The sequence below is a fragment of the Gymnoscopelus braueri genome (assembly GCF_963280865.1).
Source record: "Gymnoscopelus braueri genome assembly, chromosome: 21".
NCBI classification, from domain to species: Eukaryota; Metazoa; Chordata; class Actinopteri; order Myctophiformes; family Myctophidae; genus Gymnoscopelus; species Gymnoscopelus braueri.
This window is the reverse complement of record NC_137623.1, coordinates 5,092,755-5,115,387: the sequence shown is the minus strand read 5'-3', so window position 1 is coordinate 5,115,387 and position 22,633 is coordinate 5,092,755. Positions and strand designations below refer to the sequence as shown.

At 42.2% G+C, this 22,633-nt stretch overlaps 1 protein-coding gene across 1 annotated transcript in view; it reads right to left on the bottom strand.

The window, feature by feature from the left end:
* Positions 1-220: 220 nt before the first annotated feature.
* Positions 221-22,633, bottom strand: part of cdk13 (cyclin dependent kinase 13) — a 29,124-nt gene continuing 6,711 nt past the window's right edge. The window contains exons 4-16 of the mRNA XM_080418083.1: positions 21,960-22,099; positions 18,991-19,161; positions 17,323-17,512; positions 15,338-15,394; positions 14,561-14,662; positions 13,146-13,223; positions 10,984-11,100; positions 9,783-9,914; positions 8,906-9,105; positions 7,024-7,148; positions 5,683-6,241; positions 4,406-4,573; positions 221-1,667 (exon numbers count right to left, since the gene is read on the bottom strand). Coding sequence (XP_080274209.1) covers positions 988-1,667; positions 4,406-4,573; positions 5,683-6,241; positions 7,024-7,148; positions 8,906-9,105; positions 9,783-9,914; positions 10,984-11,100; positions 13,146-13,223; positions 14,561-14,662; positions 15,338-15,394; positions 17,323-17,512; positions 18,991-19,161; positions 21,960-22,099 — 2,719 coding nt within the window. The 3' untranslated portion in view covers positions 221-987. The remainder of the gene's footprint in view (positions 1,668-4,405; positions 4,574-5,682; positions 6,242-7,023; positions 7,149-8,905; positions 9,106-9,782; positions 9,915-10,983; positions 11,101-13,145; positions 13,224-14,560; positions 14,663-15,337; positions 15,395-17,322; positions 17,513-18,990; positions 19,162-21,959; positions 22,100-22,633) is intronic.

The window sequence follows — 22,633 nt, the reverse complement described above, 5'->3', positions numbered from 1 at the left end:
GTTCGACTCGGCTTCACAGATAAATAGTGAAAATAGCTGATCTACAAGCTCACACGCGAGGCGTTTTCAAAATCTTTGCCTCTTACTTATATTATTTGACAATTTCACCAGTTGTTATTTTATGTGCTGAAAAGGGTCTTAAAAGTCTTTAAATTGTCTCTTTACTGTTGTCATCAGGCCGACCCCCCCCCCCCCCCCCCAAAAAAAAACACGTGGGGACCCCCCCCACCGACCCACAGGTTGAGAGCCACTGTTCTAAGCCCATCAAAACCAATCGACTGACCCCCATCATCATTTCACCATATTCTTGGCAAAAAAACAAAAACAAAAAAAGAAACTACATTACTGGTCATTTTTCTACATTTCTGCAGATAATGCACGTCATTCATTTTCAATTCCATAGCTAAAATAGTATCCGCCTACTTTTGAAGTCAGTAGTGCAAAAACAATTATTAATACTAACGTCTTTTAGCCCCTGCTGGAGGCAATTAAAGAAATAGGCTAAAGGTTCGGAGATTTTAAAATACACCCGGGCCCTGGGGGATAAATGTACACTCAAAAAAGAGGGGGGGGGGGGGGGGTAAAAGTTTAATTTAAAAGACAGCAGAATAGATTACAAAAAAATATGAAAAATGGTATGAGCGTAAGAAAAGCTCCTCCTATGTACTGTAACGTTTCCTGTGGTTTCTTCTTTCTGCAAAAACGTACTTCACATTCCAGAGGAAGAAAGAGTACAACGCCTCACACACACACACACACACACAGACACATTGTATTAAGTTATAACAAACCGGGGGGTTGAGGTGTGCATCATCCTCATCATCATATCTCCACTAGATCCCTCTGGTTCCAGAGGAGGCCTTTTTTATTTTATCGAGTCCTCTAGTCTATTCTCTATGCCCATTGGTAGTGTGACCTCCTGGACCTCCACGTTTCAGATGGCTGCTGTTCGTGCGGACAGACAGACAAGACAAGACGGTGCAGTCCTTATCGAAACGGAAGGCCCCGCCCTCCGATTGCCGCCGTCGAGTTCGCGTGAGGGCCGAAGCCCAAGGGGAGAGGAGGAGGAGGCGGAGCCTGCTGCGACGGGGAGCCCCACGATTGGCCCAGTGGTGGCGGCAGCCCCACCCCCCCCGGGATGGTCTGAGGGGGAGGCGTCCCCATGGCGTGGTTGTACAGGTGGATGGTGTTGGGGTTGGATGGAGGATGGTGTCCCGCCGCCTCGGGCCCCAAGGGGCTGTGATTGTACTCGAAGCGGTGGTCTATGTCCCCGGAGAACATCGTGGCCACTCCTGCTGCTCCTCGGGGAGGAGGAGGAGGAGGGTAGGAGGAGGGGTCCTGCTGCTGGTGGTGGGCAGCCGGGGACCCCCCGGTCCCCCCCGCCAGAGGAGGCTGTCCGCTGAACACCTCTCTCAGGGCGGCGTGGGGCAAGGGGAGTCCTCCTCCTCCTCCTCCTCCTCCTCCTCCTCCTCCTAACATCTGGCCCATGTAAGTGTCCCCAAAGCCAGCGGGGGGGAACGGGGGAGGCGGGGGGTGATGGCTGTAGTCTGGCGGTGCGGCTCCGTAGCCGGGCGGTGGTCCCTCTGTACCGGCGGGGTGAGGTGGTGGGGGGTAGTCTGGGGGTTCCGGGGGCCTCCCTGCTCCGTCGCTTCCACCCGACGACAGGGCTGTCACGATAACACATGTACGTTGACGTTTAATAATTGGACACACTAATAATTAATTGCGATTAACGATTTAACTCTTTGCCTGCCATAGACGCGTCAACGCGTCGAATTCCGCTAAGTCCCAGCCTGCCGACGACGAGGTTGGAACGACTTTTTGTTTTCTAGTGGTTTTTCACTAGATCAGTGGTTTTCAACCAGTGGTACGGGGACCACCAGTGGTCCTTGAGGGGGTACCAGGGGGTCACCAGCCAAATTAGTTAAAGGTAGGGTAAGTGATTTGCTTTGGTTAAAATAAGTGTTAAATAGCTCTATATTGTGATAGTACTCATTGCTATAGAGTTCAGTAAAAGGAGTCTCCTTGTCTCTCCAGCTCTTTATAAAACAGAAAATGCATTTTCGTTTCAGTTTCAGTTTCATTTCCAATTTTATCCAATCAGGATAGAGAACTCAATCAGGATACAGATTAAACAAGTGAAATTGGAAGTGATGACACTAAGGAATGAGCAGACAAAATTGGAACTGGAACACTATACAAATTAAGCTTAAAATGGGTACTTTCTCCTGATTGGCTGAGATTTTGACACCTACCGGAAAATGTATTTTCTGTTTATTAAAGAGCTGGAGAGACGGGGAGACTCCTGTTACTGAAAAAACACTCTATAGCAATGATTACTATCAGAATATAGTGTTTTAACCTTTTAACAAAATACTTTTAGTTTTAACCAAAAAATATCACTTACCCTACCTTTAACATAAGCGTCACAATAATTTTAACCACTTAGCTTTGGCTATTCAAAAATAGCAGATCTACAAGCTCATAGCACGGCTCTCACCGCGCTATGAGATTTTAGATCTGCTACTTTTTTTTTAAGTAGAAAATTAACTCATATCTTTGCTTCTGGGGGTCCCTGGCACAAAACATTTTCAAATGGGGGTCCGCGGCCAAATATATATCAATTTAGGGGTCCTTGGCATGAAAAAGGTTGAACACCACTGCACTAGATGGCGCTGTTACCTATCCTATGGATGATTCTTTCACTTCCTGATGACGACAGACCGGGACATGACGTCATATTAAAATATAAAAGCTTGTTTACTTCCTGCTGTGAGATGGCCATATCTCTGCTAGATCATTGGTTCTCAACGTGGGGTCCGGGGACCCCCAGGGGTCCTTGAGGGAGTTCCAGGGGGTCCCCAGCTAAATGATAGATAGTTAACCAAATGGACCCTTGTGGGTCTGTAACTCAGAGAGTGTACAAATGGAACCAAATGGACCCCAACGGGTCCATTTGGTTCCATTTGTACACTCTCAGAGTTACATTAACATGGATTTTACAATATAAATTGGGGTCCCAAATTCAATGGGGGTCCGTAGCCTAATGCACGTCAAACGTCAAATCACTGCTAGAGCAGTAAAAATCTTCCCTTATGGGGGTCCTTGGCTTATATTTTCAAATGGGGTCCGCGGGCTAACAAGTGTCAATTTGGGGGCCCTTGACATGAAAAAGTTTGAGAACCACTGTGCTAGATCTCCATTCCTCATACTTTACGGCAAAACAAGCCCCACTGAAACGGCCATAGCTCTTGAATGGAGGATCGCGACCGGACAGAATTTATTTTCCTCTACTATGACAACCCTGTGTGTGTAATGAGCCCATCTTTGTGAGGACAGCGGTCACGGATAATATTCCATGATTTTTTAAAGGTACAGTGAAATCGCAGTTTTTGCAAGCAGCAGTGGCACACTGTTACACTATCGATCTGGCAGTCAAAGAGTTAATTGTGTTGATTGATTGATTGAATATTTTATTAGGCAAACAAATGTAAACAGCACAGTTACATTTAAAACACTTTGTCTAAAAGGTCAGTTCAAAAAAGGTCCTTGCGGTCTTGTTTCCATTGAGGACCTTGGTATTCAATTCATAGTCATATATAGTGGCACCAACAGTTCAAAAACTGTTTTTGGACATTGAACATCGGAACTTTATGAATAAAAAATACATTTCTGTTTGCCTCACAATACCAAAAAATGCACAGGGCAGATATGACAAATAATGGAATTATACAAAGACATTACTGACAAATGTATCAATCTTATGCTTAAAAAAAAGGTTAAAATAGAGGAAATAGCTGATCTACAAGCTTACAACCAGTGTTGAATTTGACAGTCGATTAAGTTTAAGTCATATTTTAGTCATCTGAGATGTTTTAGTTTTTGTCTAGTTTTAGTCGACTAAATCTACAGTTGATTTAGTCGACTAAAATGTATGTTGGCGGTGCCTTGATGGCGTCGTAATGGCTGATTTTACACTTGGTTGCATGCTGAAAATAGCCGATCTACAAGCTCGCGACGCGTTGTGAGCTTGTAGATCTGCTATTTCTGCTATTTCGGTAACACCCGAGGGCAACCAAACATAAAATGACTTGTCTTTTAGTTCTACTGGATCTCCTCTCCACTAGATCCCTCACTGACATTATAGTCTAGTTTTTATTCGTTGACAAAATTGTCAACATTATTTAGTCTTAGTTTTAGTCATCGTAGCTTAATTTTTATTTAGTTTTTGTCAGTGAAAAAAGGTAGCCGACGAATAACAAAATCAACACTGCTTACACAACGCACTGACGCGTTGTGATCTGCTAATTCTGCCTTTTTTTTTATAAAAAAAAATGGAAACGATGCCGATTATGACAAAAATAATTGCGTTTAGACACGGATGTAATAATTGGGACAGGCCTACCTGATGATGACGATGCGTTGGGGGGTAATAGAACCAGGCTGGTTTGTTGGGGCTCAGAGGAGGGGGGCAGCTGCTGCCTGTAGTCCAGGTCTGCGTGGGGCGGAGGTTCCGGGGGCTCGGGGGGCCGCTGGTCTGGAGGCAGGATGGATACGCCTCCTGCGTCGGAAACTGGGGAAAAAAAAGAAGATTGAATGAGTGGTGCGCCCTTAACCCCACATGAACTCTAGTGCACTTTTTTCATGTCAAGGACCCCCAAATTGATATTTGGCCACGGACCCCCCCATCTGAAAATATTTGTGCCATTTTCAAAAATAGCAGCTGTGCAAGCTTGCAGCACAACATATAAGGAGAAAGTGGTAAAAAAAATGTTGTGAGGCTATGTTACTTTTGCTTAACCCATTCAAACCGGGAACGCATCTGTGTCATATTTGATTTCTTTGGCTATTCAAAAAGAATATGTGCTATGCTATGGACTTGTAAATCAGCTATTATGTTTAACACATCGACCGCCAGAGGTTAATCTCATAATGTACTCACCAGTGCCAAGGTGTTTGTTGTTTTTTTGTTTTTTTCATGTCGCCATAGATCTTGTTAAAATCCTTAAGATTGAGCCGTACACGGTCTGTTTACATCCGCGAGATCTCAACGTATCTCCCAGTGAAAATCACGTGTCAAACGGGGCATCCATGTTGTAGTTAGAGCGGATTACGTTAAACAGTGAAATGCGAGGAGAAAAAACTACAGGAAGAGAATTGAGTTTCAGTTTCGTCTGTAGAATGGGAGCGGACGTGATCGTCAAAACCGGATCCCAAATAATTCCGTTTCCGGTCATCAAACCGGAAACGGAAGTCGATCAAAAAAATTCCGAAAGTGAACCCGGACATTTTTAGCACGAAAAGACCGTGGACCGTAGGGCTACGGTCTCGGCGCTTAACAGTTGGATTTAACGGACCGTAGGACTACGTTCTTGGCGGTTAATGTGTTAAGAAAATCTTTGAAAATGTGTACAAATCTTTGAAAATATGTTTTACATTTTTAACTTAAATCTTTACTTCTGGGGATTCGACAAATGTCTTCTAAATCATGAACAGTTTAGTTATTTTTTTACTTATGTTGCTATAATATCAGTGGTTTTCCCCATCTTAAAATATTTTGTTCCAGGGACCCCCCCCAGAAGCAGACCCATTTTTCAGATGGGTCTGCGGCCAATGACGTATGGATTTGGGGAGGAGGACCCCGTGGCAACGAAAAAGGTTTGAAAACTAGCGTCTTCTTACCTGGAGAGACCGGGCAGGGCTCGGGGGGCTGCTTGACCTCCGCGGCTGGCGGCAGAGGACCACCCCCCCTTAGCGGTGTAGCTCCTCTCCCTGCGGCGGTGAGGTTAGCGCCGCCGTCCCCTACGTCTCCACACTCGCCGCCGCCTCCTCCTCCAGGCTCTTGCCTCTGCTGCTGGGCCTGCTGGGCCTGGAGCAGCTGGGCCAGCAGCATGGTCAAGGACGTCTGGGCCGCCTCCCCTCCCTCTGGGACGCCCCCTAGTGGTGGTGGTGGCGCTGCTGCGGAGGAGGAGGAGGACAGAGAAGGAGGAGACGGAGGCTTGGGCATGGGAGGGGTGCGGGGCACTCCTCCTGGAGGAGCGGAGGAGGGAGGAGGATGAGGAGGCCTGCCGGGGGTGTGTCTGCTGGGCGTGTGCCTGCTGGGGGTGTGCTGCTGCTGCTGCTGCTGCTGCTGCTGCTGCTGCTGCTGGGGTGGGAGGAGGAGGGGGTGAGGCGAGGCGCCGGTCCTCTCCGGGGCGTGGTCCAGGACCTTGGAGAGCTGCTGCAGGGTCTCCTGGGTGACCTTTGGGGTTAGGGATGGGGATGATATGAAAAGTACATGTCACGGTTATTATTGTGGCCAGTGGTGTAAAGTAACTAAGTACATTTACTCAAGTACTGTACTTAACTCTTAAACTGCCAGGGTTTTTCAAAAATAGTACTGAAAAACTGCCAGCAGTTTACATGGTAAAACATAGGAAAAATGTTATTTATTTATCCGTTTATGTTTTAACATTGAAGTGAATGGAACAGCAACTTTTTGGAAAATGTTCTCTCCTGGTTCTTTGTGAAGAACGGAAAAACTGAAAAAAAAAAAAAAAACATTAAGAATACTTTTAGATTTTTTTAAATTTTGTTTTAGATTTTTTTAGGCAATAGCTTAATTCTCAAAAACATTTATAAACGTTTTTGACAGGCAGAGAGTTAAGTACAGTTGTGAGATATTTTTACTTTACTGGAGTATTTCCAATTTTCAGTACTTTTACTTCTACTCCAATACACATCTCAGAGGCAAAATATTGTACTTTTTACTCCACTACAATTATTTGAACATTTTAGTTACTAGTTACTTTGCAGATATAAATTATTACATTATAAAACATACATTAACCACTTTAGCCCTATTTTATACCTAGGCTATTTGAAAATAGCAGATCTACAAGCTCACAACGCGTCGCGAGCTTGTAGATCGGCTATTTTCAAACATTTTAGTACTTTTACTTTTGGTACTTTAGGTAGATTTTGATGCCAATACTTTCTGTTTTTATCAAGCATAGAGGGTTTAAGTGGTACTGAATCTCCTACCTTGGGGTCAAACTGGAACTGGGCCTGGGCCTGGGCGTTGACGGCGTTGTTGGGCTGGCCCAGGAAGTTGATGAGGACGGCCAGCTGCTCCTTGGTCAGCTGGGAGGTGACGGGACCCTTTGGATCTGCAGGAGGAAACATTTGAGGGATTAAAAATCTTTGTTCATTGTCAAAGATTGATTTTACTGGGACCTGCAAACCACATCAGTGGTTTTTCAACCTTTTTCATATCAAGGGGCCGTTATTTATTGGGCATTTGAGGCCACGGAACCACCGTTTAGATGAGATTTAGACTCTCAGATCCAAAACTTATAATATTTTGTTGTTGTTGGATAAGATTTTGTCAAAAGAACAATTCTTCTACATTCTATAATTGTGTTAAACTTCTTGTAAATTAAGTAATGCAGATGTTTAACAATAATTTAACTCTTGAGGGAGTAAAATGAAACCAAATGGACCCGTACGGGTCCATTTGGTTTCATTTTACGCTCTCAAGAGTTAAAGATCTATAAGGGTCCATTTGGTTTCATTTTACGCTCTCAAGAGTTAAAGATCTATAAGGGTCCATTTGGTTTCATTTTACGCTCTCAAGAGTTAAAGATCTATAAGGGTCCATTTGGTTTCATTTTACGCTCTCAAGAGTTAAAGATCTATAAGGGTCCATTTGGTTACCAACTCTCCATCATTTAGCTGGGGACCACCTGGAACCCCCTCAAGGACCACTGGTGGTCCCCGGACCACTGGTTGAGAACCACCGCTCTAGATGAAACAAGTTCCCAGGACTTTCTTGTTATCCTTTTAGCTTTAATGTCTAAAGGCCTTTGCAGACACAGGGTGCGATTTAGTCGATCAGTTTTTACCACATGCGAAAAGACGCATGAATCGAACTGGGTTCGATTGGAAAAAAAAAACTGCATCGCGTCGCCGCACGGTAAATTCAGAGCCGGTGTGCATGAGGTCATTGAGAACCATGTGTTAATTTTTTTAAATGATATTGTCCGTTTTTTCCGTGCGAAAAATCGCACCCCCGTCTGCAAAGGCCTTTACTGTGCGTCATGCCATTTACATTACTGACTAATTAAGTATTCAATCAATAAAAAAAAAAAGACAGACAAACATAAAACTACCGCATATAACAAATGATTCCGCAATTAGACAAAACGACTGATGAACAAAAATGTTATCATCAGGGTTCCCACACATTTTTACCAATGAATTTCCAAAACTTTTCCAGAGTATTTAACCCAATTTCCAGGCCTATATAACAATCATTCAGTGCAATAATGAGTCTCTTACTCCTATATGCAATGCCCAAAGACAGGCAGTGTAGCAAAAATAAAGCATATACCGTAATATAAATATAGAACTGTATAATACAATTCCAAATTGTGTGCCAAATTTACTAACTAACTACGCATCGCACTGCAGCACGTTGTGAGCTTGTAGATCCATTTTTTTCCCTCACGTCCGGTATGCATTAGGCTGCAATCACGTAGCCCGTTCGGCGAAAAACGTATTTCGTTACATATTTCGTGTAATGTTATACATGTTTTGGAAAGTGTTTTATCAACAAAATCAATAGCCAAAAACAATGCATAGCCAAATATTTTTCCAGGACCCTTGATAAATTTCAAACCTTTTCCAGGACTGGAAAGTTTTTTCTAATTTCAAAATATTTCCAGGAATTTCATGACCGTGGGGACCCTGTATCATTGGTGAGGGCATAACCCACTGAATTAAACCCCATATCTTGCAACAGTAATGCTTACATCTCAACATTTTATCACGGCTTCAATCAAAATTGGTGATTTGCAGAAAAAAACAACCACAATTCAAATTCACCACAAATACAACGCAATAAAAAAACGAATGTCCTCCTCACCCAGCAGTGCAGAGGCAGACACATTGGGGGCCTTGAGGACCCCGGTAACGGGGAAGCCCTGCGGGGTGTTGCTGCGGCTGTCGTCCAGGCCCAGCTCCTTGCGGGGGGCCTTGGGGGGCGCCAGCTCCTCCCCCGGCATCTGCTTCTGTCGCCGACGCTTCTTGCTCCACAACTCGTGGCAGTCCTGCCACAACGGGAGGCTGGAGAGAGAGAGGAGAGGAGAGTTGGGATAAAGAATGGTGAGACAGCGTCTACAGATGAAGAGTTTGGACACGTGACAAAAACAAAAAAAAGGGCCCAAAACCAGTGTTGATTTTGACAGCAAATTTGTGTTTAGTTTTAGTCGTAGTCTTTTGAATAAAGTTCTGTTTAGTTGTGGTCATATTTTAGTCACCCGACATGTTTTACTTTTAGTCTAGTTTTAGTCGACTAAATACCTTAAGATTTTAGTCGACTAAAACTACAGTTGATTTTGACGACTAAAATGTATTTTTGGCGGTGCCTTGATGACATAGAAATGGCAGATTTTACACTTGGTTGCATGCTGAAAATAGCTGATCTACAAGCTCACAACGCGTCGCGCTGCGACGCGTTGTGAGCTTGTAGATCAGCTATTTTCGGTCTGTGACACCCGCACGCACCCATGATGACTTGTCTTAGTTCTACTGCATCTCTTCTCCACTAATCCCTCCGTAACATTTTTTCTAGTTTTTATTTGTTGACGAAATTGTCAGAATATTTAGTCATAGTTTTAGTCATCATAGCTTGGTTTTTATTAAGATTTTATTTTGTTTTCATCAGTGAAAAAAAGGTAGTCGACAAACATTTTTGTCGTCATGGTTTTAGGCGACAACATCAACACGAGGTGAAAACCTACTCTGGAGGAGGCATCTTGTCTGGGTCGACGTCCTTGAGGAACTCGCTGACCAGCGCCTGCTCGGCCGTGCAGCGTTTGCTGGGGTCCAGGTTCAGCATGTGGTCAAACAGGTCCAGGGCTGACGGCGGGATGCTGAGGCAAAAGAAACATCTTAAATCACACACTGCTGAAAGACCCAAGACTTGACAACAATGTGCTCTGTTGTTTCCGTTCAATTGACATGGATTAAAGAAAAATAAATTCTCATGACTGAAAATATTTGTATGACCAAGTCCTAATGTGCGATTTGTGAAACACTATGAAAGGAGCCCCCCCCCCCCCCCCCCACACACACACACACACACACACTAGCGCTGTTGCCTAAACAATTAACACAACAGGTACAATTATGATGTTTTAGTAATACTGTTCTACACACTGTCAACCAGGTGAAGAAATCACAGATTGAGGCTTTAACCTTTGCTTTAATATGAAATATCCCAGACTATTAACCCATTGACTGCCAAAATTATTTCTGGCCGCGTTTGCCCACTGCCAGAGATTTTTCATTGAAAAAAAAAAAAGTACTCAGGAGCCGAGATACAGAATTTTTAAGTTTTAAGTTAACAAGGAAGTGGATAGGAGTCTAGATCTTCGAAAAATCATATCTCCTTGGTCTTTGGGTCAAATTGAAGAAAAAATTCACGTAGATCTACGCGACTGGCAGTGAATCAGTTAAGACCTGATGCGATTCTTTAAAAAAAATCTAATAAATATTTTCCCAAGATTTTTCAAAAATAGCAGAGCTACAAGCTCATAGCGCGGCACTCGGTGCCGCACTATGAGCTTGTATATCTGCTATTTTTGAATAGCCAAAGAAATCTAAAGTGACACAGATGCGTTCCAGGTCTTAAAGGGTTAAAGCTGGTAGATGGGCTATTTTTGCTGGACAACATGCTTCCATAGACTGAAATCAGACGTGGCGACTGAGAACTGTAATCAATGTGCCAATTACATTTATTTTTATTATTATTGGTTCAAATGTCTTCAGTGGCCTAAACGTTAAATCCACACAAACAGCTGTCAATTAGCCACGTTTTTTAATGTCTAATATCCTGGCCCAAGACACTGAATAACTATTTGCTGGCTCACTGCATGTGGACAAGGGCATCCATCCATCCATCGGGGTAAATGTGGAAGATTTTGCATTTTATATACTCACAAAGCAAACTCCTCTCGTAGCCGTCTCCTGTACTGCTTCTTTGGTTTCATGGTGTTGAAGTACGGGAGCTTGATGACATCTGGCCAGACACCGGGGCACGGGCTACCACAGATCCGGCTGGAAGGTAGTGAGGAAGAAATTATGTTATGCTATTATAATAATAATAATAATAATATTAATAATAAACTTTATTTGTATAGAACATTTCATGACATGAAATGCAGCTCAAAGTGTTTTACACCAGTGGTTCTCAAACCTTTTCATGTCAAGGACCCCCAAATTGACACTTATTAGCCCGCGGAACCCCATTTGAAAAGATATGCCTCAGGGACCCCCATGAGAGAAGATCTTTACGGCTCTACCAGTGATTTTCAACCATTTTAATTTCAAGGACCCCCATTTTGACATGCATTATAGGCTACGGATGCCCATTTAATGGCATTTCTATCTATGGGACCCCAATTTATATTGTAAAATCAATGTTAATTTAACTCTGAGAGTGTACAAATGGAACCAAATGGACCCTAACGGGTCCATTTGGTTCCATTTGTACACTCTCAGAGTTACAGACCCATAAGGGTCAATTAAGTTCCTAACTATCTATCATATGGGAACCCCGGGGAAACTCCCTCAAGGACCCCTGGGGGTCCCCGGACCCCACTTTGAGAACCAATGCTTTACAGAGCAAGAAAATTACAGAAAAGGTACAACTAATTAAAAAAAAAAAGCAAAAAAAAAAAAGCAAAATCATAAAACATTAAAATAATAGCAAAACATTGCATAATAACATTATTATTTCTTATATGTCATTGTAAGCACCACGAGCAGGTCAGCACTTGAAGACCTGAGGGGGCGGTTTGGATTGGAACATATCCAGGCAGGCAGTCATAGAGGTAGGAAGGTGCCAGACCATTTAGAGCTTTATAAACAAGTAAAATAATGTTTAAATCAATCCTAAAAACAAACCGGGAGCCAGTGTAGTGAAGCTAGAACTGGAGTAATATGTTCTCTCATCTTAGCTTTAGTTAAAACTGGTTGTTTATATCTAACCGTTATATTTTACCATCACTTATAGTACTTTTATTATACATTATGACATGACATGATATTTGGAGCCAAGATGTCTCCGCTATAGGCCTGATAGCTATTGTTTTTGTTACAGCCTGTCTATGGTTCAGCTTGTCCTTGTAGCAGCTAGAGTATAACTACGGTCCGAATCCGGTGCTCGTTAACCCTTTAAGAGCGAGAACACAATCCATCTGCTATTCAAAAATAGCAGATCTACAAGCTCATAGCGCGGCACCGAGTGCTGCGTGCGCTATGAGCTTGTAGATCTGCTATTTTTTGAAAGATCGTGAAAATGTGTGCAAATCTTTGAATATCTGTTTTTCCGTAGCGAAAATTTTTAACTCTGTTACAACTTCTGGGGGGTGCCTGGAACCAAATATTTTGAAATGGGGGGTCCGCGGCCAAAATTCATATAATTTTGGGGGTCCTTGACATGAAAAAGTTTGAGAACCACTGATTATAGCAACATATTTTTTTTCTTCAAAAAATAGGATTTAGAAGACATTTGTAGAATCCCCCCCAGAAGCAAAGATTTGAGTTAAAATATATATATATATATATATATATATATATATATATATATATATATATATATATATATATATATATTCAAAGATTTGCTCAAATTTTCAAGATTTTTCAAAAATAGCAGATCTACAAGCTCATAGCGCGGCACCGAGTGCCGCGCTATGAGCTTGTATATCTGCTATTTTTGAATAGCCAAAGACATCTTAAAATGCCACAGATGCGTTCTCGGTCTGAAAGGGTTAACATAACTACCGTACCACGATCTGTGTCAGACTGTATGTCTAACGTACTTCTCCCCATGATATCATGTACTTTAAAGCATATCCATCACCACCTAGAATAATTGTCTCCGACGCCTATTGCCTCATCAATTACTGATTGATCCAGAATTCCATGACAGTAGACACACATTAAACAAAAGGTATAGCAATGTGCTCCTCTGAGTCCTCAATAGGACGACACACTTTAACAACTCTTTTCCCCCCCAACAAGTTTTATGGACTTTGAGGTCAAGATACAAATTGTGTAATTTTTTTTAAGACAACATTTTCTCAGCCTTAACTTACCTGATAAGCTCTAACTGAGCCAGCTCCTGATTAGCTTGAAAGATCGGCTTCTTTGTGAACAGTTCCCCAAGAATGCATCTGTAGGGTGGACAAGATATGATATATGACACTCATGAGTAGATTCTTCAAAACGTGGATATTTTTAATTGAAATATTGATGTGCAACATTGTTTTCTCACTCAACAGTTAGCAAACCAACATACAGTATAAGTGCATACAAGGTATCTGCACATTTATAGTTACAATTTAATGCCTTTTAACACATCGGGTGCCAAACACGGTCTGAACCGTGTTTGCGCAGAGTAGCGGTCCGGTGCCGAACACGGTCCAGACCGTGAAATATGTCTTTTTGTTTTTTTCGTTTTTCTCCACACGGGCGGGGCTAGAGCAGCTCTGGGAGTACCCATTGTGATCTTGAGAAGGATAGGCCAGATAGATCACCGGAAAAACAAAAACATGGCTCCCATCCACTTCCTGTCTATTTCCTTCTTTAAAACACCTATATCTCCGAATCTGTTTCCGGTGGGGAAAACCGGTCATGCGCGATGCGCGATCCCCCCCCATTGTAACTCGCGAGTGAAATGTTATCGTTCCAGGCTGTAGCCAGGGTCATCGCGCAACATGAATGGATGTTTTTTTTTACATGGATTTGCTCCTCGTGGAGTCTAGAGCTTTAAACAGCAAAGCGCAGTCAATGGGGAGAATGCTGGCACCCAACGTAAGTTGTTATGAAAAAATGCTGGCACCCAATGTGTTAAGACCTTTTTAATACCAAATTGGCCAAATATTAAATAAGAAAGAGGCAAACATTGTGAAAATAGCCGATCTACAAGCTCGCAACACCTCGCACTGCGAGGCGTTGTGATCTTGTAGATCGGCTATTTATCTGTGGAACCGAGTCAAACTAAATTATAATGCCTACAATTCCAAGTGCTTGTCAGGGTGGGGGGTCCCCAGTTCAAATATGAATTTTCTGGGGGGGTCGCGGCCTGAAAAGTTTGGGAACCCTTGATCTATTGAACACCCCAGATCAACACAGATAGATCTCATTGAACAGCCCAGTAAGCCAGGATCAACACAGATAGATCTCATTGAACAGCCAGTAAACCAGGATCAACACAGATAGATCTCATTGAACAGCCCAGTAAGCCAGGATCAACACAGATAGATCTCATTGAACAGCCAGTAAGCCAGGATCAACACAGACAGATCTCATTGAACAGCCAGTAAGCCAGGATCAACACAGATAGATCTCATTGAACAGCCAGTAAGCCAGGATCAACACAGATAGATCTCATTGAACAGCCCAGTAAGCCAGGATCAACACAGATAGATCTCATTGAACAGCCCAGTAAGCCAGGATCAACACAGATAGATCTCATTGAACAGCCAGTAAGCCCGGTGGTGTTACGTACCCACAGCTCCACACATCGATAGCAGGCGTGTATCTCTCCTCTCCCAGGAGCAGCTCTGGCGGTCGGTACCACAGTGTAATCACCTTGTTGGTGTACGGTCGACTGGAAGGGAGCAACAAGGAGGTCAAACGGGAAACATGTGTTATCAGACTGTATATCAGTGTTGATTTCGTCGACTCAAACTATGATGATTTTTTTTTGTCGGCTACCTTTTTTCACAGACAAAAACTAAATAAAAACTAAGCTATGATGACTAAAACTATGACTAAATATATTGACAATTTCTTCAACAAATAAAAACTAGACTAAAATGTTAGTGAGGGATCTAGTGGAGAAGAGATCCAGTAGAACTAAAAGACAAGGTCATTTACGAGGTTGCGCTCGGGCGTTGCGCTCTGAAAATACCAGATCTACAAGCTCACAACGCGTCGCAGTGAGCTTGTAGATCGGCTATTTTCAGCATGCAGCCAAGTGTAAAATAAGCCATTACGACGCCATCAAGGCACCGCCTAAATACATTTTAGTCGACTAAATCAACTGTACATTTAGTCGACTATAATCTTATGATATTTAGTCGACTAAAACTAGACTTTCAGATGACTAAAATATGACTAAAACAAAATCTAAATTTGCTGTCAAAATCAACACGACTGTATATATAGCGCATAATAAGATGCAATCAGTAATAAGATGCAAATCTTTTGTTGAAGCAACACAAGCTAAGGAAAAAAGGCAAAGTTGCAGTTGTCAAACCTAACAGACACAAATAATACACACCTCTCTTCTGAGCTGTATAGACGAGCCAGGCCAAAGTCTGCAAGCTTTATTTGACCCCTGTTAGGGAAGAAAAGAGGAAAAAAAGAAAAATCACCAAAAGTAACTGCCTTTTCCACACCAAAAAAAAATACATGTCATGACAATAAGGAAACGTGTTGAGAATTTGGTCACAGACACATGGATTAAAGCAAAATAAAAGCTGATGAAAAACATTTTGTTAGGCCACGTCCTAATCTGCAATTTGTGAAACTAGCGCCGTGTTTCATAAACAAGCAAAATATGTAAAAAATAATTATGTTTTAGTAACCATACAGCCAGCCAAGTTGAAGAATTTGCAGATTGAGGCTTTGACCTTTGCTTTTATGAAATATCCGAGATCATTAGGGTTATCTGGAAGATTGGATATTTATTCTATCACTAGTTTGACCACTTCAAATACTCTTTAATCTTAACACATTGACTGCCATAGACGCAGATCTGCGTTCCATTAAATTAATCCGTGGGCTGCCAGAACTGCGTTATATTGTTTAATTGTGGTTTAATAGACGATCGCGCTGTTTTCTGTACATTCCGAGATCAGGTTCCCTTTCCACTTACTTCCGACTCACCCGGATGCAAAATCAGTGGGTTCCGTTTCCGGTTTTCGGTTTTAGCTTGAAAAATTGGATTTTTAGGCAAAAAAGGGCAAAACACGGTTTTTCACACGGTATAATAAACGAAAGGAGAGCTCTGGTTGTACATTTCTTTACTCTGGACGACGAACAGTTAGCGTCGTTGTGTATACCAACGATCTGAAACCCGATCATAAGCTAAGCTAAGATGCGGAAGCGGGGCGGAAATACGTCTACAGCCACCGGATATGACGTTTGCAGCCTATTTGGGAGGCGGAGAGAGAGAGAGTGGTGACGTAGAGAGAAAACTTAACTGTTTGAGTGCTTCTCTATCTGTCATGTTTGTTTATAAACACAGTCAGACAAACGATTTTAATGGATATAACAATTCTGTGACCGGTTGAAAAGGGTTATAAAACACAAATCGCTGGCACTGGGGTGATTACATTATGAATAAACTCTGGCAGTCAATGTGTTGTTAACACATTGACTGCCAGAATTATTTCAGATTTTTAGCTGTAGCCTGCCAGAGATTTTTCATTGAAAAAAAAAAGTACTCAGGAGCCGAGATACAGAATTTTTAAGTTTTAAGTTAACAAGGAAGTGGATAGGAGTCTAAATCTTCGAACAATCATATCTCCTTGGTCTTTTTTTTTTTTTTTAATAGAACGCAGATCTGCGTTCTTGGCAGCCCACGTATTTATTAAAAATAGAACGCAGATCTGCGTTTTTGGCAGCCAATGTGTTGACACGCGAACCTATTTAAAGCCGCAGCGTGCCAGTCGCGTAGATCTACGCGAACCGCCGATTCGCGTTGAAAATTTTCCAGGTGCACTTTCGGAATTTTTTTGATTCACTTCCGTTTCCGGTTTGATGACCGGAAACAGAATTATTTGGGATCCGGTTTTGACGATCACGTCCGCCCTCGTTCTACAGACGAAACTGAAACTCAATTCTCTTCCTGTAGTTTTTTCTCCTCGCATATCACTGTTTAACGTAATCCGCTCTAACTACAATCATGGAGATCCGTTTGACATGCGGTTTTCACTGGGAGATACAGTGAGATGTCGCCGATGTAAACAGACCGTGTACGGCTCAATCTTAAGGATTTTAACAAGATCTATGGCGACATGAAAAAAACAAAAAAAACAACAATAACACGTTGGCACTGGTGAGTACATTATGAGATTAACCTCTGGCAGTCAAAATGTGTTAACATAACTAATAAGCAAAAATAGGCCATCTACAAGTTTACAATGCGTCGCAGACGCATTGTAAACTTGTAGATTTGCCTATTTTCGGTGAGTGACACGCTTCCATAGAAGTCAGCCAGCTGAAATGAGTTGTGGCGACAGCTATCCCCAAAGAACTCACTTGTTGTTGAGCAGGATGTTGGAGCACTTGATGTCCCTGTGCAGGAAGTTCTTCTTGTGGCAGTAGTCCAGGCCCTCCAGCAGCTGTCTCATGAAGGACTTGATGTGGCTCTCGTTGAAGTGGACCAGACCGGACTCCAGCAGCCCCATCAGGTCATGGTCCATGTACTCGAACACGAGGTAGAACGCACCTGGGGGTGGGGAAAGGAACAACACAGGGACGCCGTCAGAACCAGTGTTGATTTTGACATCAAATTTTGATTTGGTTTTAGTCATAATCTTTTGAATAAAATTCCATTTAGTTTTAGTCATATTTTAGTCATCTGAAATGTTTTAGTTTTTGTCTGGTTTATAAGATTATGGTCGACTAAATCTACAGTTGATTTAGTCGGCTAAAATGTATCTTGGCGGTGCCTTGATGGTGTCATAATGGGTGATTTTACACTTGGTGCTTGGTGCATGCTGAAAATAGCAGATCTACAAGCCCACAACGCGTCGCAGCGCGACGTGTTGTGAGCTTGTAGATCTGCTATTTTCAGAGTGCAACACCCGAGCGCAACTAAACATCAAATGACTTGTCTTTTAGTTCTACTGGATCTCTTCTCCACTAGATCCCTCACTGACATTTTAGTCTAGTTTTTATTTGTTGACGAAATTGTCAATATATTTAGTCTAGCTTAGTCTTTATTTCATTTTTATTTAGTTTTCGTCAATGAAAAAAAGGTAGTCGACGAACATTTTTCGTCATGGTTTTAGTCAACGAAATCAACACTAGTCAGAACCTTCCCTAATACATCTGGGGGGACAACGCTCCACACGTCCCAGACTCTAGAACTGCAGATTCACTCCCCATCTTCGGCCGTAATATGAAGACTCACCTCTTCAGCCCGTAGCACTTGCCCGCCTAGCCTTTACCACCTTGCAGGCTTATGCAAAGGTTACATGTAATTTAGAATAGCATGTTATGTATAGTTTGTTTCAATGTTCAGATTATTTATTTTGTTGATATTATACCGTTTAGACTGATGATAGGTTCTTGGTTTAGCTATGATCCTAGATGACTATTTCTATGTATTGGATGTATTACCTTCAGATAAGGTTTGTGGTTCATGTTATACTGGCTCTTCAGTAGGACAAGCCATGCTGTTATTAGACCCAGACAGACCCATTAGGGCGAACATTTGTAACTCAAATCTTTGTGGGGTCCCTAGAACTAAATATCTGGGGTCCCTAGAACTAAATATTTTGAGATGGGTTCGGTGGCCAAATACATATCATTTTAGGTGGTCCTTGACATGAAAAATGTTTGAGAACCACTGGCAACATACGTTTTTCTTTCCGTTAAACTGCTAGGATTTAGAATACATTTGTAGAATGCCCAGAAGCAAACATTTGAATAACAAATGTTTGCTTTAAAAAATATATATATATTCAAACTAAATATTTGCAAAAATTCTCACAATTTATCAAAAAATAGCAGATCTACAAGCTCATAGCGGCACTTGGTGAGCTTGTAGATCTGCTATTTTTGAATAGCCTAAGAAATCTTAAAATGACACAGATGGGTTCCTGGTCTTAATGGGGTTAACTTTCCACAGCATGGTCTCAAAGTCATGTGAGCCCAAAGTGTGCTGCTGTTGTTATTACCCATAATAATATAAAAACATACCTTTGTCATTCTTGAAGTCCAGGGCGTCCGCCTTGTCGGTAACGATCTCCTTCATGTTTATGATGCTCTTGTGGTTGAGCTGCCGCAAGATCTTGATCTCCCTGATGGCGGTGATGGGGAAGCCCTCCTTCTCGTTGTCCAGGCGGACCTTCTTCAAAGCCACCATCTCAGCTACGGAAGGGAAAGAACTTGGGTCAAGTCGTATAATCCCATGGATTAAAGCAATTTAACCCATTAAAACCTGGATCGCATCTGTGTACCCCACTTAAACCATTATTTTATCTCATAGCACGGCACCAAGTGCCACGCAATGAGCTTGTAGATCTGCTATCTTTGCTTCTGGGGGGGTCACTGGAACAAAAGGTTTTGATATGGGGGTCCGCGGCCAAATAAATGTAATTCTGGGGGTCCTTGACATGAAAACGTTTGAGAACCACTGATATTATAGCAACATAAGTTTTTCAGAAAAATCTTAGGATTTAGAAGATATTTGTAGAATCCCCCAGAAGCAAAGATTTGAATTACAAATGTTTGCTTTTAAAAAAATATATATATATATATTAAAATATTTGCAAACATTTTCACAATTTTTCAAAAATAGCAGATCTACAAGCTCGCTATGAGCTTGTAGATCTGCTATTTTTGAATAGCCAAATAAAAAAATGACAGCTTATTTCCCGGTCTAAATGGTCTCATATGTTTTTATGACCACGTCCTACTGTGTGATTTGTGAAACAGTAAAGGAGCGCACACACACACACACACACACACACACAATTAACACAATATGCACAATGATGATGTTTTAGTAATATTGTTCCTGCTGTTCTACATACTGCCAACCAGGTGAAGAGATCACAGATTGAGGCTTTACATTTTTTTTCCCTATCAATTAGTCACCCCATGGAGACTTGAATTCATGGATATTGTTTAGTCTTTGTCTCATTCCTAAGACAATAATTTGATGACCAGCGGAACCGGTAGGCAGCGGTTCCGGTATAGGAGACACAAAGGAGACTCTATGTGTCTCCTACCGGAACCGCTGCTTGTCATCAAATTATTGGCGTAGGTAAATCTGCAACACAATTTTATACAATCTGTAGTGGGGGTCCCTCCTTCATCACTCCCTCAGCTAAGGGGTCCTTTTGCCTCTTTGCCGAAAATAGCCAATCTACAAGCTTACAACGCCTCGCAGCATGAGGCGTTGTGAGCTTGTAGATCGGCTATTTTAGGCTAAAGTTCTTCTCAGAATAGGGTGCTAGGGTTCAAGTGGTTAAAGAAAGAAAAGAAAAGTAACCCTGAGGACCTCCTAGGGGTCCCGGACCCCCTGTTGAAAATCCCTGTTCTAGGCCCATTGTATAAAATCCCACGGATGATGATGTGTCTCCAATCTGAGTCAGGTCATCCTAACCCCTCTCTGCCCTGCTGTGTGGTTGAGTTGTAGGATCGGATGACTGACTGACTGGGTAACTGATTATAGTTTGAATTGAATTAGATTAGGTAGACCTTAATGGGATAGTTCATCCCCAAAATGACTTTTTTTTCTATTGATCAGTTAAATTATTGGCTTAGGACTGCGACAATAACGGAAAAATATCCATGAATTCAAGTCTCCAATGGGGTGACTAATCCATAGAAAAAAAGTCATTTTGCTTTTCTTAAACATCCGAGACTAGTTTGACCACTTCAAATGGTCTAATCTTAAAATAATAACCGAAGATAGCCCATCTAAAAGCTCCTTGTCACATTGTAGATCGGCTATTTCCGCTGAGCGACATGCTCCCTTAGAAAACCACTGTTCTATGGGAGCATGTTGCTCAGCGGAAATAGCCTGTGGGTCTCAACCTGTGGGTCGGGACATGATTTGGGGGGGGGGGGGGGGTCCCCAGATAGTACAGTAAAGTGACAATTTAAGGACTTTTAAGACCTTCCTCCTAATACCTAAAAAAAAGAGCATTACTTTTGCTGCATCAAAAGTATAAAAATTGGTGAAACATTGGCCAAATGGTCAAACAATATAAGAAAGAGGCAAATATTGTGAAAATAGCAGATCTACAAGTTTACAACGCCTCGCAGCGCAAGGCGTTGTAAGTTTAGTTGGCGTTTAGTTGTAACTAAATGTAATGACTCAACTCTTACAATTCTTGTAAGGGTGGGGGTCCCCAGTTCAAATATGATTATTTTGGGGGGGTCCCCAGTTCAAATATGATTATTTTGGGGGGGTCCCCAGTTCAAATATGATTATTTTGAGGCGGGTCCCCAGTTCAAATATGATTATTTTGGGGGGGTCCCCAGTTCAAGTATGATTATTTTGGGGGGGTCCCCAGTTCAAATATGATTATTTTGGGGGGGTCCCCAGTTCAAATATGATTATTTTGGGGGGGTCCCCAGTTCAAGTATGATTATTTTGGGGGGGTCCCCAGTTCAAATATGATTATTTTGAGGCGGGTCCCCAGTTCAAATATGATTATTTTGGGGGGGTCCCCAGTTCAAATATGATTATTTTGGGGGGGTCCCCAGTTCAAATATGATTATTTTGGGGGGGTCCCCAGTTCAAGTATGATTATTTTGGGGGGGTCCCCAGTTCAAATATGATTATTTTGAGGCGGGTCCCCAGTTCAAATATGATTATTTTGGGGGGGTCCCCAGTTCAAATATGATTATTTTGGGGGGGTCCCCAGTTCAAGTATGATTATTTTGGGGGGGTCCCCAGTTCAAATATGATTATTTTGAGGCGGGTCCCCAGTTCAAATATGATTATTTTGGGGGTCACGGCCTGAATAGGTTGAGAACCACAGCCATAGAAGACACGCTGGCTTCTATAGATCTCCATAAGACTGAAACCAGTCGTGGCGACTTGAGATCTTTAATCCATGTAATCTACTTATCACGTACGGTTTCCCCACTTTGGCTCAAGGGCAACAAACAACAAAATGTCTACTCCCCCCACTGTCCAGTGAACCACTAACCGGTGTCCTTGTCTTTAGCCTTGTACACCTGGCCGTAGGTTCCCTCTCCCGTGATGCCGATGATCTCGAACTTGTCCACGCAGCGCTTGCCCCAGTCGATCTCCGTCTCCTTGATCTCGCCGAACCGCGGACCACAGATTCTGGGGATTAGAGATTAAAACTCAACATAGCACAGAAACACTTGAGCCTGATATATACCTTGTCACCAACAATGCAACACAACGCGTCGTTAGCTTGAAAATCTGTTATTTCCGGCATCGGTGACAAACCCAAAGTTTAAGACCGAACTCATGTGTATCATTTTAGATTTCTGTTGCTATTCAAAAATAGCAGATCTACAAGCTCATAGCGTGGCACCAAGTGCTACACTATGAGCTTGTAGATCTGCACATTTTTGCAAATCTTTGAATATGTTTGTAAGCGAACATTTTTAACTCTGATCTGTGCTTCCGAGGGGGTATACTTTGGCTATTAAAAAATAGCAGATCTACAAGCTCATAGTGTTGCATGAGTGCCGCGCTACAATCTTGTAGATCTGTTTATTTTATTTTTTTATCGTGAACATTTTTGCAAATCTTTGAATATATATTCTTTTAAAGCGAACATTTTTAACTCAAATCTTTGTTTCTGGGGGTCCCTGGAACAACATATTTTGAGATGGGGGTCAGCGGCCA